The sequence below is a fragment of the Erinaceus europaeus genome, chromosome 8 (assembly GCF_950295315.1).
Source record: "Erinaceus europaeus chromosome 8, mEriEur2.1, whole genome shotgun sequence".
NCBI classification, from domain to species: domain Eukaryota; kingdom Metazoa; phylum Chordata; class Mammalia; order Eulipotyphla; family Erinaceidae; genus Erinaceus; species Erinaceus europaeus.
The window spans coordinates 53,583,315-53,604,076 of record NC_080169.1 but is presented as its reverse complement, the minus strand read 5'-3'; the positions used below and the strand labels follow the sequence as shown (position 1 = coordinate 53,604,076).

General features: G+C 36.1%; 1 protein-coding gene across 1 annotated transcript in view; it reads left to right on the top strand.

Annotated features, from left to right (window-relative positions):
* The first annotated feature begins 1,785 nt into the window (after positions 1-1,785).
* Positions 1,786-20,762, top strand: part of VPS50 (VPS50 subunit of EARP/GARPII complex) — a 156,256-nt gene continuing 137,279 nt past the window's right edge. Inside the window, exons 1-2 of the mRNA XM_060196224.1 lie at positions 1,786-1,916; positions 11,430-11,498. Coding sequence (XP_060052207.1) covers positions 1,884-1,916; positions 11,430-11,498 — 102 coding nt within the window. The 5' untranslated portion in view covers positions 1,786-1,883. The remainder of the gene's footprint in view (positions 1,917-11,429; positions 11,499-20,762) is intronic.

Below are 20,762 nucleotides of genomic sequence, written 5' to 3'. Positions count from 1 at the left end.
GTTCTGTCATTCCAGTAACTATCCTCAGGAAAGCATGAAAATATTAAATAAAATTTGAATATTTATTTTTAAAAAGTGAAAAAGAATTTCTACATAAACAATTATAGAACCAAAAAGACAACAATAACAGCACATTCCTCATGTAAGTATAAATGGTCAGGTTTGAAAATTAATGAACTTGGATCACCACTAATATATGTTTTCCAACTAAATTGTAAATTCCCTCAGGACTAAAATTGCATCTTTTTTATTTAAAATACTAAGTAGTGTGTTGTTTTATACACTCAATAAATGTTTACTGAATTTATTGTAATTTTACACATTAATATGGTTGATTCTTTTGATGTCTTAGGGGAATTTTAAATATTGAATATTTTTACCCATGGAGAAAATTTTGGCAATTAAGGTTAGAATGATTACAAAATGAACTCAATTAGGATTGCTCTAGAGTTAATTTATTTACAAAATTACAAATAACAGAATTATAGGTAAAGATACTATTTTAAAATAAATCTTTAAATAAAATTTTAGAAATATGCACATGGTGAATCTGTCGCAGGAGAGAAATGAGCAGATTTGTGACTATAACAATTCAAAATTTGTAAGGTGCTTTGTTATTTATAAATTGAAGCCACATTATCTCATTTATTGTAGACCAACTATTACAACCTCAGTTATAAATATTAATAAATTTAGGCAGGTCAAGTAATATAATTTCAGACTTGTAAAGAACCTCGATATCAATGCTTTTTAAACTCTAGTAATTTATTTTTAGTATTTTTGCGTTACCACCCACGCTGTTTATCTAACATTTTTTTGTTAGTGAAGTCCACTTAAAACTCATTTTAGTTGTCTTCAGAAACATATTTTGATAGCATGAGTATGTGTTTTTTTTCCTAATAAACATCTAATTAAAAATTAAGTTAAAAATAAGTGTGTATTTAAAAATAATTGGAACCACAAATAAGGATTCCCCTTGTAACACCATGCATTAAACTGCTAAAGCATTTGGATAATCCATTACTGTTTCTGTTTGCATATCTATTGTTATCTTAGGCAAATCATTTTTTAATACTTCGTTATCTTTACAGTGGGAATGATTATAATAGCTGAAAAGTGACATGTTCAGTATATTTTCCATTTGATCAAAGTTTACCCAGGTAGCAAAATAGGTAGGGTACGATTTCCCATGATTTTAGGTGTGTGTGTGTGTGTGTTTTCCCATGATTTTAGGTGTGTGTGTGTTTTTCCCATGATTTTAGAGGGGTGTGTGTGTGTGTGTGTGTGTGTGTGTGTGTGTGTGTGTGTGTGTGTGTGTGTGTGTGTGACCACGCCTTTCCTCAGGCTTTGCACATCGCTGCCTGTGAAGTACCAAGTTCTCAGGTCACCACTAGAAAAGCGCCCTCTTACTTTTAGCTCCAGTTAAGATTACCTCCAATAAACTTCTATTTGGGGCGGATAAGGGAAGAATGTCCAGTCAGTCTGATTTATATACTCTTCTCTCAGTGTTTGTTGCTGCCACTCAATGCCGCCTCACCTAGGCGTGTTATTTTCACCTTGCCGAAGCAGAGTTACTGAGAGCAAATGTTTCTGTGAAGTCAGGCGATCGCCAAGACACCCGGGGAAACAAAACTTTTCTCCTTAAACGTAGCGCCCAGTGTTCTGCTTGCTGGGAAATGTAGTAGCTGGGCTGACTGCTTTCCTCCATTGCTGGTGCCGGCGGTAACCGGAAGACTACAACTCCCAGCATGCTCAGGACAGGAAAGGATGACCCCAGTCGGTAACTCCACGTGACAGTTCACTATGGCTTCCCTCTGTTGGGGCTAGTTAGCTGGTGTGATTTGTTAAGTCTTTGTGGAAAGGTACCCGTTTACGACTTCAACATGCAAAAAATCAAATCTCTTATGACCCGACAGGTAAGTCGTGTAAGTTGTTGCAAAGGCCACTTTCGTCTTACCTGGACGAGATGCTGAGATATTTTGTCTCTGGGCTGGGCCGGAGGAGTTAGTTAGGTGTTGTAGACCACGGCAGGTGTCAGAGGTTCGGGAAGCCGGGACACTTACTGAAAGTCTCCTTATCAGAGTCCTGATTGAACATATGGTGTCGTCCCAGAAACATTTTATGGACGAGATAGATCTATGAGGTACTCAGAAACTATATTTGTCTTTCTTTCTCCCACTTTGCCATCTTTTCCAGTGACAGCCCCAATTTCTTCCTTGTTTAGGATTTCTCGTATGTAAACTGCTTGTTGTCTTTGGTCGGATGGCCTGGGTATGGAAGATGGTCAGATGGCCCATGCAGTAGAAATGACCTGATAAAAGTGTGTGTGGAAAAGCACGGATAATTATTATTACTATTATTTTTCAACCAGAGCACTCCTCAACTCTGGCTTATAGTGGGGCAGGGGATTGAACCTGGGACTTTGGAGTCTCAGGCATGAAAGTCTATTTTCATAACCATTATGCTCTCTACCCCTGCCCTAGGCATGGATAATTTAATGACACAATTAATATAGCTTTATGACTGAGGCAGTTCTCAAGCCTCGTAACGAAGTTTCAGGCTGTGAAGATGAAAATAGTAATTTTTGCTATGCTATCTTACAGACAGACCTCGGGGAGGGTCATAAGGTGGAATATGTGAAAATTCTTTTATGCATAGTGCTACTTTTTAAAAAAAATCGTTATGACAAAATAATAGTCTAAATTTTAGTTAGAATAATTCATGAATTAAAACCGTGGGTATTTCTTACTCTATTTCACAATCTTAGGGACTTCCTGTCAGCTTCCTTCAAGCAAGAAGTGGGGGGAAAGTTGCATACTGATCATAACTTGAGTTACCTTTATTTAACTCATATCACTACAGTCGAGTCTTATTTTAATAGAACAGTGACTTTGATTACAGTATTCTCAGTATTTATGAGAACTTAGGAGAATGGGCATATTATTTAATGAAAGGTTCATTTTTTTCTTGTTGATTAAAGATAATTCAAATTCCAAATCAAATCCTAACTTGAAAACTAGAATTTGAGAGAGATCTGAACAAAAATCTGATTTAGAAATTTTAGATTTTTGGTTAACAATACATTACGTTTCCCACGATCGCTTTATGCTAGTTATATTAGTTATAAACATAAATACATTGTTCTGAAGTAATAAATTTGAGTCAGGCAACCCTTAACATTTGTTTAGTACCAGTGTTATACTTCATACCATTTCTTCAGAATGAAACTTGGCCCCCCCCACCTGTAGTAGCAGTGTGAACTTGAGTAAGTCATCTTTTTTGAGCATATGTTTCCACATCTTTAAAATAAGAAAAATAACACACCTTGTGAGATTGGCCTGGTGGTGATGTTTATAAAGAGCTAATTAAAGCAGTTAACACTGTTCCTGGTCTTTAATAAGGAAGTGTGTGATCACAGTGATCAGTCACCTCATGGCTTCATTGATGGTGCAGAAAAGTGAAAATAGGCTGTTGGAATAATTCAAGCAGTAGATTAATCCAGGTTGCTTTGTTATCTCTTTGGTTTTTAAAGCTATATCCTCTTTTTGAAATGCTGCATTTGGACTTGTGTGCAACAACTAAAAAAAATCCTTTTTTTTAAAAAAGATTTTATTTATTTACTGATGGGAAAGATAGGAGGAGAGTGAGAAAGTACCAGACATCACTCTGGTACATGTGCTGCCAGGGCTTGAACTCAGGACCTCACTCTTGAGAGTCAAGTGCCTTATCCACTGTGCCACCTCCGGGACCACTAAAAAAAAAATTTTTTTTCCCTCATGTTGCTTGCCATGCACTTTAGTATAGCTGATGCTGTTGTAAATTTTGCACAGCAGCTTTGGTTGATTTACTGTGTTTGTTTTATTTTTCTTTATTTCTTTTATTTTATTATCCTTATTTATTTATTGGATAGAGACTACCAGAAATTGAGAGGGGAGTGATAGAGAGGGAGAGAGACAGAGAGACACCTGCAACACTACTTCACTACTCACAAAGATTTTTGTCTGTAGGTGGCGACTAGGGACTCAAACCTGGGTCCCTGCACATTATAATATGTACACTTAACCAAGTATGTCACCACCCAGCCTCCTTCTTTTTTCTCTTTTTGCTTTTAATTATATTTACATTTTTAACTTTTATTTGCATTTATATGCTGAGTTAATTTCTGTGACTTGGTTTTTGTTTCTTCAGTTTCTTCTGGGGTGTCTTTTTCTTCTGTGTGAGCTCTTCTAGCTTAGGGACAATCTGATTTTTTTCAGTGAGGATCCTCTCTTTGTAGCAGGGAGAATTAATGTAGGGGTTAATCTGACCATGAACTCTTTAAGTTCTCAGCACACCTTGTTGGCTTTGTTCATCTGCATATGCTTGCTGACCTGACAACCTACATTTAAGCCTGTTCAACATTGATCTCTGCATTTTTAGGCATGTGCAGTAGTAAAAACTCAGTACTCTTCTTGGACCACCAACCTTGAGTCAGCCCCATTGTGATAGTTCACATAAGGCTGTTTGTGAGAAGAGTAGCCTACTGAATTTTAACAGACAAACAAAAAGCCCAGATACCAGTCTCTGAATGTGGGTCTGGGACATGACTGACACATAGAGAAACACTTTTACGGGCAAGGATAGATAGCATAATGGTTATGCAAACAGACTGAGGCTTCGAAATCCTGGGTTCAATTCCCTGCACCACCATAAGCCAGAGCTGATCAGTGTTCTGGTAAACAAACAAACAAACAAACAAAAAAAACAGAAAAGAAAACGAGTAACACTTTTACCATATGCAAAGACCCACATAGTAAAGCCTCCAGCTTCTCAAGGGAGCATCATGAGCAAAGGAAGCTTCTCCCTCCCTCCCTCTCCTTTCCCTCCTACCCCTCTCTGTCTCTGTCCTGTCTTTCACTCATTCTGAGATTGAAAAGAAAAAAAAAAAGACATCTTCAGGAGCAGTGGATCACATAGGCACAAAACTCCAGTGGCAAACACATAATAATGTTTTCTTTTTTTAAAAAAAGTTTTTTTTGTTATTTTTATTTATTTTATTGGAAATTGAGAGGAGGTGATAGAGAGAGAGAGAGACACCTGCAGCCCTGCTTCACCACTCATGAAGCGTCCCCCCTGCAGGTGGAGACCAGGGCCTCAAACCCGAGTCCTTGCGCACTGTAACGTGTGCTCAACCAGGTGTGCCACCACCCAGCCCCCCATAATAATGTTTTCTAAATGTAATGCAATTCTGTTTAAAATGCTAACTTTTCAGGCTGAAGCAATTGCTTTAATTTTCAATTAAATTTTAATTTTCAATTAAATTTTCAGTTGTAATTGAGAAACTGAAAACTTTACTTAGGTGGAATATATATGAAAGGAAAAAAAATTCCTGGAAAAAAAAACAGATTTGGAAAGTGGAACTGAACTGTGTAAGGAATAAGGTAAAATTAGGAGTTTTACATAAATTTATTCCAAAGATTTATTTATTTTAGTGAGAGACAGGGACAGAGACCAACACACTGCTCAGCTCTCGCTTTTGTTGATGCAGGGAACTGAATTTGGGGTTACACAAATATTTAAAGACATTTAGTTACAATTATTTACAGTTCAGCTTCCACATATTTGATTATTAGTAATAATACATTTGTGATCCTTATTACAAAACATTTATGAAACTGAGGTATGAAAGAAGGGTGAAGGGTGCTGCGTAGAGTTAAGGTTTTTTTTTTTTTAGTGGTAATATACAAATATATAAAAAGGTTTTTGAAAATGAAGCTACTGTTGTTAATGTGGAGAGATGAGAAGTAAGGTCTACAAAACAGATTTTTTTTTTTTTTTTTTTTTTTTTTTGGCATTCAGCTTTCCCTCAAAGAGTAGACTTTGTTGGCTCTTGTTATTTAGATGAGAGCTGTTGTTCAGCTTTCTCCATTATGCTGGTCTTTGTTCTTTCAGTGTCCTGCACTATTCTAAGTTGGGGGATGCTGCAGTGAACTAATTAGACAAGGGCTATGACAGACATTGTGATAAATGTTGGGGAGAAAGGGAGGATAGTTCTTGGAAGTCAAGTAAAGAATTTAAAAGAGGGAGTTGTTAGCTGGGTTTAGTGCTGCAAATAGACCCCATAATGTGAGAATGATAATAGTCATTGTTTGAGCAACTTGGATGCCTTTGGTGACCCCCTGAAAGCTTTTTGTCTAGTGGGAAAAGGAAAACCTGGTGATCTTGGGTTCCAGAGAAATTGAAGCCTTAGATAAACTCACTGTTGAGTTTTTCTGAAAAGAGAAAGGAACACAAATCATCCAACACAGTTCTTTGGAAATTTGGGACATAAAAAGTTGCTGGTGTCATCAATGGAAATGGAGAATTTTGGTAAACATAACAGAAATAGCCTTATGTTTGATTTGAGGAAAGGTAATGTAGAGGTTGTTATTTATTCTGACTTTTGTTTGTTTGTGAAGTACGAAAAGTGGTCAAAGAGAAACCAGATAGAAAATAAAACAGTGCTTAATGATTACAGTGAAAGTTTCCATTAATAAAGGCAGAGTACTACATTATAATTATCACTTCCTACGGTGGAGAGATGACGATAGAATAAAAATGATGGCTTAGTATTTGTTTGATATTAATAAGACTGTTAATCAAAAGTTTCAGTGTCTCTAGCCTTGGGGTACAGATGAGTATCAGATATTGTGTCTGAAAACTAATGCACTTCTTCATTTCTGTTTTGATTAAAAAAAGAGAGAGATGGGAGCTGGGCTGTAGCGCAGCGGGTTAAATGCACATGGCACAAAGCGCAATGATTGGAGTAAGGTTCCCGGTTCGAGCCCCCAGCTCCCCACCTGCAGGGGAGTCGCTTCACAGGCGGTGAAAGCAGGTCTGTAGGTGTCTGTCTTTCTCTCTCCCCTTCTCTGTCTACCCCTCCTCTCTCCATTTCTCTCTGTCCTATCCAACAACAACAACATCAATAGAACAACAAGGGAACAAAAGGAAATAAATAAATAAATAAATATTAAAGAAAATAAAAAAAAAAAGAGAGAGAGAGATTACTATGGTCACAGTGCTTTTCGAAGTAATGGTTACTACTTAAAGAATGAGTGCCATGTTTTTTTTTTTTTATTTTTTATTTTGGCCCTTCACATACATTATCTCCGTATAACAACTTCTGAATTTTTGTCATAATCATGATCAGTGGTCTAGGCAAGTGTTTGTTTTTTTTTTTTGAGACCACAAAGCCCATTCCTTGAGTCACTCCTTCCTTGTATCACTACATGTCTATAGAGTTTCTAGTATTTATTGCATTTATCTTATGCATTTACTAGAAAGTTGCCATGTACAGTAGCATATTTGTGACTATTTTAGAAGACTTTTTGTAGATACTGGATTTATCAATTTTTTAAAATTTTTTAAATTATCTTTATTTATTTATTGGACAGAGACAGCCAGAATTCAAGTGGGAAAGGGGGTGAGAGAGAGAGAGAGGGAGAACACGTGAAGCCCTGCTTCACCATTCGCAAAACTTTCTCCCTGCAGGTGGGGACTGAGGGCTTAAACCCAGATCCTTGTGCTTTATAACATGTGTGCTCAACCAGGTGTGCTACCACCCAGCCTCTTTTGTAGATATTGGTATATATTGTTACAGAGCGAGAATTAACCACCATCCACTGCAAGGAAGCAAAGATGTTTATTCACGAATTGCAATCCGGGCCGAGTGGTGACTGATGTTAGTCTACCAAGCTCGACTCCGAACAGGGCTCAAACCATACAATTTATAGGATTTCTGACATTCAGGGAGGGGGAACACATCACCTTATCAACCTACATCCAATAACAGGCTATAGAGAACACAAAAACCCAATCATTTCAAACTTAATGAAAGCATGATCCATTCAAAGCAAAGCGCGGGCTAGTTTCAAACATTGCAAAGTCACACAACCAATAGAATCTAGCCAGGTAGGGTCACTACAACTGCCCCTTCCTGGAAAATAATTTCCTTGTGCAAAGGCCCTGATAAGCCTTGCCTGTTTGCAGGGTCTTTCAAGCAACTTGCAAAACAACCAATGGCCTTCACTGATTAGGTCCTGTTTTCCAAGGGGGAAAGGGCAAGGAATTTTCCATCTCACACCACAAATAACTTATACTAAAAGCACTTAACAAATAACTGCATGAAAGAGAACTTTTAAAACTACTTCTAACATTCCTTAAAACTACTGCTTCTAACATATATCACTTTTTTAAACTTCAATCATTAGATGCCCCCCCCCCCCCCAGAGGAAAGAATAAATTACATCTGATGGATTCCACTAAGGATTTCTGTTAGGTTGGTTAAGCACATTTATATTTAAAAAACTTTTAAAGCAAGGACTGGCCAGTGGTACACCTGGTTAACACTGCTCTATGTAAGGACCTGGGTTTGAGCCTTTGCTACCCACTTCCAGGGGGGAGCAAGTATTGTTGGTGTGTCTCTGTGTCTCCTGCTCCCCTCTCAATTTCTGTCTATCAAGTAAAGGAAAAAAAAGAAAGAAAGATGGCCACCAGGAGTGGTGGATTCATACACTGAGCCCCAGTAATAATTCTGGTGACAATAAGGAAAGAAAAAAAAATGTTTGGATGCATAGCAGTTATATTTTTTTAAAGGATTATTTTGGGAGTAGTGCTTTTTGAATTATGAAATTTTACTTAGTGTGCATGTGTGACAGTGAACTTCTCTGTGAAGTTTTCCTATGCTTCAAAGAATGTATTATGGCCCATGATTCATCACCAGCAAAATTGCCATGGAGCTTCTTAAACATAAGATTCCTGGGTACCACAGATCTAGTATATTCGTGTTTGTCTATAGCTGGACCACCTTGGATACGCCCAATCTCATCTAATACATATGTGTTTCTGGGTTAAAAGTAGGAGTTACAAGTGACTTATGCAGTCACTAATGTTTTGAAGCACAATCAAATATTCTCAAATACAGTATCTGCTAAGCTGATCAGTTTTTGATATTAATTGTATCACTATTTTTCTCCTACACTGTAAATTCAAAGAGAAGGCAGAGACCAGGTATTATTTGCCTCTTCAATCCAGGGAGAAAGTAAACACCAAAGAAGTGAATAAAATATTTGGTAGAAGTCCAGAGTTAGAAAGTAAACACCAAAGAAGTGAATAAAATATTTGATAGAAGTCCCTATCTTTCATATTCAACTAATTAGACATTGTTATCAGGGGGATATGCAGTCGACTTAAAAGAAAATTTCTAGAGAAGCCTGCTGAAATTAAGAAAGGAATACCAAGATTTACTATCTTAAAATGAGTGAAGAAATAAAAATATGTATAAACTATTAGTGTACACTTTTCCTTGACATAATTTTTCACCATTAGCATCATGAAGGTATAGCGTCAAAAGTAGTAAGGAAAACAATGTTGAGTTCTAAAACTGACCTTTTTATGTATATTATGCATATACACATACACACAAAGTATGTGCATATTCCTTAAGTGATGTGGGATGTATGTTTGTAAGAGAGAATAGTGGAGGGGTGTGTAGTCTGTGAGGAAGGAAGGAAGGTTTGGAGGTAAGACAAAGTACCTTGTCATAAAAAATGATACCTGGGGGTTTGGCGGTAGCACAGCATGAAGCACAAGGACCAGCATAAGGATCCCGGTTCCAGCCTCTGACTCCCCACCTGCAGTAGGTCACTTCACAAGTGGTGAAAGCAAGTCTGCAGGTGTCTATCTTTCTCTCCCCCTCTCTGTTTTCCCCTCCTCTCTTCATTTCTCTCTGATCTGGCCAACAACAATAACAACAACAATAATAATAACAATAAAACCAACAAGGGCAACAAAAGGGGAAAAATGGCCTCCAGGAGCAGTGGATTCGTAGTGCAGGCACCGAGCCCCAGCGATAACCCTGGAGGCAAAAATAAATAAATAAATAAATAAATAAATAAGTGATACCTATGACTGGTGATATTATATAATTGGGAAGATGAAATATACACTTCTATAATAATCAATTTTACTCTAATGTCACAAATAATCTATGTAAATATATCAGAGTTTGATTGCTAGGAACACCAGTGTACCAGTATGGGGCACTTGAAGACTTAACACTTGACTGTAGAATAAATCTCAGATTAATGTACCAGGTTATTTTTTGTTTATTTATTTTAATTATTGACTTAATACTGATTTACAAAATTGTAAGATAATAGAACTATAATTCTATACAGTCCCCACCACTAGAGTTCTGTGTCCCTGTCCCTTCCATTGTATACTGCAGTAGTTCTCCCCAGGTCACCAATGTGGATGATTTTATAACTATATTATCTATATCTTTTATTTTCTTTTCATTATTTTTCCCATTTTTTCAGTGGTCCTGCCTTCACTTCCTTTCGAAGTCACCTGTACACCTATCACTACTTCTGGGTGTCTTCTTTTTTCTTAGAGCGTAATACTACAATAACTCCTAATGCCTGCTTTGAATATCCTATTTTTTAAATACAGGCATAGAGAAAATTTAATTGATAAGTTGTTTCATCCTGCTAAATTTCCTTAAGGAGCCATTCAGAATTCATCAGTTGACATCAATGTAGAAAGTATTGGGTAGAGAGGTAAGAGAGGTAAGGGACAATCAGGAAGTGGTGAGGCATGAGATTTCAGGTTTTATTTTTAATTTCAGGTTTTATTGCAGCAGTAATGTAGTCCACTGGTGAGAAATAATCCAGTAAAATACAAGGGCTTCTTAAATATTAACTTAACAATATTATTATTAGTCTATGAGTTTCTCACTTTGGTATATTTGTAATACTGGACTGTTTTGCCAGGTAAATTTGCTAATGATTAATAGATAGTGTTTTTTATATTATTTGTTATCCATTTTTTAAAAAGAGTTGATTTATTTATTAATGTGAAAGATAAGAGAGAGAAAGAACCATACATTACTCTGGTACATGTGTTGCCGGGGACTGAACTCAGGACCACCTGCTTGAGAGTCCAATGCTTTATCCACTGTGCCATCTCCCAGACTACCCCAATTTTTTTTTTTAATTAAAAAAATTTTTTTGGTTGCTTTCAAATCTTGCTTAAGTTGGATATCAATATGCTTATTTTATACTACTCAGAGTAGGTCTTTACTTGATTAATAAAAGTACTGAATCTACTAAGTGATCATTATTCTAAGAACATATGTCTTGTATATACAAGTTAATCATTCCTGTTATTGAGTGAGAGAGATCGGAGCAGTGCTCTGTCACATGTGGTGCTGGAGATCGAACCCAGGATCGAACCCATGCATGCAAGGCATGGCATCTGTTGAGCCACTTCTTTGGCTTTTGTCCCAAATATTTTCAGGCAGGAAAATAGCTATTTGTAAATGACAATTTCTGTCTTACTAAGTATGTTCCAGGATTTTACAGTTCTGCAGCACAATTTAAATTCTTTTTACTGTATTTGTTCTTTTCAAGGGTCTGAGAAGTCCTCCAGAGAACCTCAGTGATCTTGGTGCCATTGAGAGTCTCCGGGTCCCTGGAAAGGTATTGACCTACCTGTGTGAACATGACTTTACTGCCTTGAGAAAATACTATTCCCTTTAGAGAATAATTGATTCACAGAAGCTTTTCCTTCCCGTAGACAGATGTTATGATAAGCTAGGTAAATTTTTATAATGCATTAGGCTTGGGGCTTTCTTTTGCTCTCATTACTCATTAGGATGCAGAATGAATCATTTTAGTAAAGCAGAAAATATGAAATTGATAAATTTAGAAGTTGCTATTCTATCAAATTTGTAGCCTGGAAGCAGTTACATATACATATGAAGCATATTGATTTATCTGTTGTAATTCTGAGAAGTAAAATGAAATAATTTGCTTTCTATGCCATAACACTCTGAACCAAAAATCATAGTTAATTGTGTTTTTGTTATGGAGCAGAGATTTTTAGACTAAGTGGCTAAGCATAATTTACACTAAATTGTGGGCAGATTAGATTTTTAATCCCCTCATATTCATGTGAACTTCTCAGTTTACAAATTTAATGGATGCTATGTGAAAGCTGGCTGGCTTCTCCCCAGGAGAATTATTAACCATTGTTAAATAAATAAATCCCTGTTGCTTCTAACTCTGGGACATTGCCACTTGGACCTGCCTCTTAGAATAGCAAGTCAATCACAGACTGCACTTCTGAATGCTTGCTCTTATAATTTTTCAATTTGAGGATCATATTAGAAACTACTGTTTGTTTTCCGTGTCTGACATTTCATACATTGGGCTTGTTTCTCTTGACCACTGATTATAAGGTTTCTGTCACACCTCTATCAGCTGCTTAGGAAGATGATTTTCCTTTTTTTTTTTTTTACACCCCATACAGTGAACTTTTATTTTCTTTTTAGTTCCCTCCCTTATTTGAAATAAGACTCAAACAGATTCTGCAAATATGGTAAGACCCTGACTAACTCTTTTATGAAATGATTAAAACATCTTAAAGAGACAAACAAGTGGTTTTACATTATGTTGTGAAATATAGAATTAAAATTGGCAACTTAAAGATGACCACAAATCCTAATTTTACAAGCAATCCTTATTTTTCTGTAAGAAAAGTGATCATATTGCATTATAAACATTCTGTGAATTAGAATATATTAGATACTACAGAATCAATGTAAAATTTATTCTAGTGTATTGATGAATATGCCTCTTTAAAAATATGTGAATGTATGGTATAGGATCTTTCTATTTTCTTTAAACCATGAACTGTGATTTTTTTTTTTTCCATTGTGCTGTAGAGTGATACTATGGCATACTCAATTTACAACTCTCTTACTGACTCCTCACCTTAATTTCTTTATGATTAGTGATGTGTACTTTCAAGACTGAATTGGAATTGATTCTGGGTAGAGAAGTCAGTCTGGGATCACAAGACCAGCTGGTGAAAGTGGCTGGAACATTGTTCTCATTGACACAGTTAAATTGTAAAGCAGTGGCTAATAAAATTAATTTTATGATTAATATTGTCAGCTTAAATTTAATGCTATACTAAACTAAGAAAACCTGATAAGCTTCTTACACCTTTCTGTGCTGTCAAAATATTGTGAGTGCTGATATACATGCCAAGTTCCTATCTTCTACTCTGGGTAGTTTTGAGAATGTTGAGTTGTTGGTTTTACTATAAAGTATAAATAGAGGAAAGACATCATAATGAATCACATGGAATGTCTGTTTAGATTAAAAATGACCAAATATCGACAATTTCATTTTGGTCAGTCCATTTGAAGAAAGGGTGGGGGGAAGGAAAGTCCAGCTGAGCCAGGTGCCTGAGGTGTGCTTCGTGATCCAGAAAGTCACACTGATTTTTTTTTTTTAAGAGACCTACATAAAGTCTAAGTGAGGAAGAAACCTTGGAAATTATCAGGCACCATTTCTGTATTTCCTAGAAAAAATGAAAATGTACTCCATTTTAAGGAGAAGTGTAAGTCAAATAATTTACAAATAGGAAGCTTGGAATTTTGGTGGCGCAAATAGTATAGTAGTATATATTTTAGGGTTCTTTTCAGAACTTACTATAGAAAAGAAAATGAGACATTGAAAAATCAAAGCTAGGCTTAAATAATTCAGGGCCAAATCTTGCTACTTTTTAGAATTACTAGTATCCGAGACATAGCCTACTTCATTAAATGATATGTGTTGAAGTTGTACCAGGTGTCATTAACTTGAAAAACTCCCAGGTGATTCCAATATGTAGGCCCTTTTGGAAACCACTGGCCAAGTTGAGGTCACGATCACTGAGAAAAGAAAAATATAGGAGATAGTCTAGAAAAAAATTGAAACTTTTATTGGTAATTTTTCTGAGAAAAAGTTTGGAGAGTTAGTTATAACTTAAGGGGTCATCTTGGAAAGTAAATGACTGTATTTAAAAATAATGGGATCTTTTTATGTAGAGGTTAGTATATATAAAATTATAGAGCATTGACTGGCAAAATGTGTTATTGATTTAAAGAAATTATACTTTTTAGAGTGGGGCTAGGGAATAGATAGCATAACAGTTATGCAACAACACTCTCTTGCTTGAGGCTCCAAAATCTCCGGTTTAATTCCCTGCTGTACAATAAACCAGAGCTCAGAACTAAGCAATGCTTTGGTTTAAAAAAAAAGAGGGAGAGAGAGAGATTATATACTTTTTGAAAAATGTACATAGTTATTACAAGAAAAGCTGCATTTATTATAAAATAGAATTAATTCTTATAGCCACATGATTAGTATAGATGTTAATAGATCTGTGTTTTAGAGTATTTGTTGAATCCTATTGAAAAAATAAAATGTCTGGAGGTCAGGCTGTAGCACAGCAGGTTAAGCGCATATGGTGTGAAACTCGAGGATCATTGTAAGGTTACGGGTTTGAGCCCCCACCTCCTCACCTGCAGGGAAGTTGCTTCACAAGCGGTGAAGCAGGTCTGCAGGTGTCTATCTTTCTCTCCCCCTTTCTGTTTTCCCCTCCTCTCTCCATTTCTCTCTGTCCTATCCAACAACGATGACAGCAATAATAATAACTGCAACAATGATAAAAACAAGGGCAATGAAAAGGAAAATAAATAAAATGTCAGTATATAGAATTTTACAAATCTATACCCAAGCTTCGAATTAATACTTTTCATAGCTCTTTCATAATTTTCACATGTCATAAAACTGAAGAGTGCTAATATATTGTCTTATAAAATTTTAGTGCATTCTTCTGAAAGTTTTCTTTAAAGCTAAGCTTTTCATTTTAATTTTTGAACTTGACTTCACTGACTCATACAAATAGGATGCAGCTATGTTTACTATTAGATATGTAGCTATTCCTTTATTTTTTATAATTAAAGAAAAATACAGGACAGGGGTCAAATGATATATGTGTTGCAGTAAAACCTTAATGCAGGTGTTTTTTTTCCCCCGAGCCTGAAATCTGATATGCAGGTGGATCCAAGTAATTGTCTGAGAAGATGGTGTCATGGCTAGAAAAAGGACTAGAAAGCTGGATCAGGGAAGAGAGTAGCTCCCAAATATGGGAAAGGTGTATAAATATTGTTGACGGTAAACCCCATTGATTTCATCTGATCTAGGGCCCATATTCAGCTTAAGAGCCTATGTGACCTCTGCATCCCTGTAGATCTGAGCTCACATTCTGTGGTCATCAGTAGGAACATTCCAAGCTGTCCCAATTTCAGGACCTATCTTCTCAGGTGGAGCATAGAGTATGTTGTCAATCCTCCCTTCAGAGGATAGAACATTCTCTACCATTGTTGATCCAAGTTGAGGGCAAGGTCCTATGGGTGCCTACAAAGGGATCTAGTGTGTTGTTCCTATTAGAGATGATCGGTAACAATGGGGAGAAGGGTTTATTCGAGGGAGATCTAGGCCCATCAAGTTTGTTTGGGAATCTCCGGACTCTCTGATTAGGGCCTCAGCTGATGGGGTGGCCTGATAGTGACTAAAGAGTCATCATCATTAATGTATGCCAGTCTCTTGCTCTTACTAAGCTTTTGCAGTCCTTGCTTTGATAAGGTTAGCTTTGGAGTGACTGAGGGAAGTGTAATAGGAAGTAGGTGAGGAGGATATTTAAGTCTAAATAGATAACTATTTCATTATGAACTTCATACTGACTCACTGTAGACTATTGTGTACTTTTGCTTTCAGGTATGTATTTTGTCCTAGTTTATGGATACCTGTGAACATATGCTCTATCTCATGGGACCTGGTCTATATCTAGGTGTTGGGACTTTGTTAGGAAGTGAACCACCTGAAATGGAATTAAAAAATCCTATGAAAGGAAAGGTCTCACCCGAGTAATGAGGCTGATTCCAGGCTATGTTAACTTTCTTCTCAACCACCAGGTTCCAGATGCTATCATGATGCCAAGCAGACTTCCCTGGACAGATAACCCCACCAGTGTGTCCTGGAGCCCTGCTTACCCAGAGCCCCACCCCACTAGAGAGACAGGCTGGGATTATGGATCGACCTGTTGACGCCCATGTTCAGCGGGGAAGCAATTACAGAAACCAGACCTTCTACCTTCTGTATCCCATAATGACCTTGGGTCCATACTCCCAGAGGAATAAAGAATAGGAAAGCTATCAGGGGAGGGGATGAGATGCGGAGTTCTGGTGGTAGGAATTGTGTGGAGTTATACCCCTCTTATCCTATGGTTTTGTTAATGTTTCCTTTTTATAAATTAAAAAAAAAGGAAGGTTGGTTTTTGGATGTAATTATGTATTTTGTTTGTGAACTTGCTCCATTTTAGTTTGATCCAATATTTTTGAGTATCTGCCCACTCTATAACATTTCTTCTTTGTAACTTTCTGGAAGTCTGTACAAACTTTTTTTTATTGTAAATATTTTTGTGAATATAAGTAGATTTAAATTGACTTCTTAGTGTCTATGAAAAAAAAATTAAAATCACACACCAAATACAGAACTTTGTTTTTAGAGTTTTACTAAGATGTGGAGTGCTGGCATAAATAAGAATCAAAATAGATAGATTCAAGTATTGACTTACCATTTCGCATACTAAAGAGGAAGCTTCTTTGTGCCTCAGTCTTCTCACCTGTGAGGTGATTAAGATAGATTTTACTGAAGAGCCCTCTTGGCTCTTGGTATTTTGTACTTTTACATTGTAATATTTGTAGGAGTGATGTGGGTAGAGTACTCAATAGTTTTTAGAGGATGAATCTGTTGGTACCTACAAGATAGGAATATTATTGGAGTATTTATGACAAAGAAACCTCTTTAAAAATTTTTTACCAGATCAGCTCTGACTTATGGTGGTGTGAGGGATTGAACCTGGGACTTTGGAACCTCAGGCATGAGTCTCTTTGCATAACCATTATGTTATCTACCCCCGCCCCACAAAGAAACATTTTTTTTTTATTGTTGTAGTTATTATTGATGTCGTTGTTGTTGGATAGGACAGAGAGAAATGGAGAGAGGAGGGGAAGACAGAGAGGGGGAGAGAAAGATAGACACCTGCAGACCTGCTTCACCGCCTGTGAAGGGACCTGCCTGCAGGTGGGGAGCCGGGGGCTCAAACCGGGATCCTGACGCCGGTCCTTGAGTTTAGCGCCACCTGCGCTTAACCCGCTGCGCTACGGCCCGACTCCCACAAAGAAACATTTTTAGGTTTAGCAGTAGGGTTAAATTTTTTGTCTGTTGAGGACTGAGTATCATTTGAGACCTACAGCTAGTATCAAGAGGCTCTCTAAATATGTATCTGCAAACTTATCTAGGGTTTTCTTGGGCACTCATGCTTAATAGTATTTAAGTGTTTGTTTTTTTTTTAACTATTAGTGAATTTGTGCTTCTTATGGCTTCTGTTACGTTGATATTTCCAACTTATATTTCATGGAAAAACATGAAAGATCATTCACGCAATCCATTTGGTAATCATTTATCCATTAACACAGCTACTAAAACTTGAAGATGTCAGGAGTTGTTAAGACTCCTGCTACTACTTCATCTAAATGGCAGAGGCAAGCAAATATGAATGCAGAATAGTCCAAGTACATTGTACACACATGTATAAACATATTGATCTGTGCACCTGTAATGCAAACTAGCAGCCTCTAGCTGCAGGTAGGAGTAAGTGCAGGGTCTTTTCCAGTTGGTGACTCATTTGTTTTAGAAGAACCATTAGTGTGCATGCAGATTTTTTAGTAGAAAGCTAGGACACTGGGACATCCATTAAGATAACATGAAGTCTAGAAATGGAAATGGAAAAGAGTTTTATTTGAAAGACATTTAAAGCAGAGTTTCGTAGGAATGAGGATCTTACTGGTCGTGGAAGAACACGAGATCAGAAAGACTGAATGAGGTTTGTAGGCACTGAGAATGACAGTGTTGATTTTTCTTTTCTTTCTCTTCGGATAGTATTTCTTCTTTTTGAGAATGTATCTGATGATACCTTCAGAAATGAAATGAAAATCAGACATGTGATGTGGCCAGGGAGATGATTTAGCTGATAGACTGTAGGATTTGCATGGGTGCTGCACTAGGCTTGATTCCCAGCTCTGCATTTGCCAGAGCAGTGCTCTTGTCTCTGTAAACAAAGAAGCAAGCAAATAAAGCTAAAAACAAAGAAAGGAAGGAAGAAAAAAGAAAAGGATATATATATATATATATTGAGTTTTTCTCTTGGTACTTCAACTTACAGTGTTTTTTTTTTCTAATATTAGATTTCAAATGGACAGAGATGTGACAAAAAAGTTAATGTTGTTCATTGGAGTTGAGAAATAACTTCAAAAAATTTTTAGGGGGCTGGGCAGTAGCGCAGTGGCGGCAAGCGCAAGGACCAGCATAAGGGTCCCAGTTTGAGCCCCTGGCTCCCCACCTGCAGGGGGGTCACCTCATAGGTGGTGAAGCAGGTCTGCAGGTGTCTATCTTTCTCTCCCTTTCTCTGTCTTCTCTTCCTCTCTATATTTCTCTGTCCTATCCAACAGCAAAGATAGCAATAACAACAATGGTAATAACAACAACAACGATGAACAACAAGGACAACAAAAGGGAAAAAAATAACCTCCAGGACCAGTGCATTCATGGTGCAGGCACTGAGCCCTAGCAATAACCCTGGAGGCAAAAAAAAAAAAAAAATTAAAAAAAATTTATTTATTAACAGGAGAGAGAGAACAAGAGGATCACTCAAGCATATGTGATGCTGGGGATTCAGCTTTGTGACCTCATGTTTGATAGTTCAACACTGTGCCACCTCTTGGGCTAAGAGTAATATTTTTAATAATTAAAAATATTTTTAATGATAGCTTTTAAAAATGTGTTATGTCTTTAGAACTATTGCTTTTTATTGGAGTAAATGTAGGAAATGTTTATTAAAATATAACTATTAAATAACAATAAAAAATTGGTAAAGCATCCAATGTAAAAGTTTCACTTTCTTTTAAAAAATATTTTATTTATTTATTTATTTATTTTTAAAGAGAGAGGGATGGAGATAGGTAGATAGATAGACCAGAGCACTGCTCAGCTCTGGCTTATGGTGATACCACGCTGGGGATTGAACCTGGGACCTCAGAACCTCAGCCGTGAAAGTCTTTTGTGTAACCATTATGCTACCTCCCTAGCCCCAAATTTTACTTTCTAATTATGTATTTTGCTCTACACATTTCTGAGTTAGATATTTCTGTCATGATGTATTTGTCAGAAAACAGATACATACTGGGAACATACTACTAGGAAAGTGACTAAAATACATTGTTTTATCATTGATTAAAATAATGCTATTTTAGTAATCTTATGTAAAAATCAATAGTTTTGATGAAACCTTTTAAGTTGTAGTCCCATCAGTACCCCACTAGATGGCACTGAAAGCCTAAAGAAAAAAATGGCATTGACTTAAAAAAAAAGCTATCTTTTATTTAAAACACACAATTACAAACTGATGAACTGGCTGCTTTGATGGATTATTGTTGTTGTTCTCTTGGGATTTTAAGAAAATGTGCAATTTCCCCAAGTAATCAAACATCTGTCAATTCATTACAGACATACATGGTGTATATTATGGTTGTAGGGTATCTGTTCTCTGATTCCCATTTCATCTGGAAACAGAAAACCTGTTATGATTTATGATTTTTCTAATATCATCAGAAATTGAAAATTTACGTTTTTGTTCTTTAACTCTACATGGAGTTTGGTGCCTAAACTCTTTTCTTCTTGCTCTTTCTTTTGCTCTCAAGTAGGACTCCAGTGTGATGTTAACTTTAATGCTATGATTTCTGTTTTATAATTCACAATAATATTATATGTCTGTGTTGAATGGCGAGATAAAAAAGTGAAAACAAACATAAAAACATGGATAAGATTTTTTGTCTCCACAAGCCCACATTCATATTTTATAAAGAGCAAACATTTCTTCCATGCTCTCTTCAAACATAGTACATTTTGCTATTCAGGTATACAATATGAATTGTACTCTAATAGATTAAGTATAGAAGTGAAAATTGGCTTGTATCCAATTTTGTATTTTACTATAAATTTTCTGTAGGCTGTTAAAACCTGGCTTGTGAATAGAATATTTTGCATTTGGTTTTTTTTTTTTTGGATAAAAATATGACTGCAGAGTATGCTTTTTAAAGCTGTTCTGTGGGTTTAAAGATTAGGTAAAATTCTGTTCAAAATTAAAGAGAATATTGAATTTAGTAATGAAAAGGAAAATTGCTAAACTTTTATAACTAACTTTCTTATAGGATAACATCCTGAATTTGTGTTGATGCTTTTAACTGGTGTGATATTTTGTGTAATTTGAACGTGATTGCCAAATGCAAAATTGTTTTTTTCTTTTCTAAACTCAAATACATTTTATTAAGATATGAACTCTCAAATGGGAAATTATTTTGTAGAGTGATGGTCTAGTTCCTTAGAAACCGTAAATATACTGGAATGTTTCATGACAGTTTACATTTGAGGGCTTCACTTATTTTATAGACTTGATTGCTAAACTCATAAAACCTTCTGTTGCTTTTTTTAGAGTAGAGATGACGGAAACTAAGAGATAGACCTAGACTTATGATTATTTTTCATATTTCATAAAGCTACATTTATGATGTATATTATTGTGTATGTTCATGTAGCTTTATTGAAAAATATCAAAATAGAAAAATATGTGAGACTGTTATATGCACTGTTATTATTTCTTGCTGTAAAAGACAGCCTGTAAAATACTGAATAATTTTTTTGTTGTCTACCACTTTTAAAAAATTATTCTTGGTTTATTATGTTAAGAGAATGTTGAATATTTAGGCTGACTGTTTGGATATAGCATCT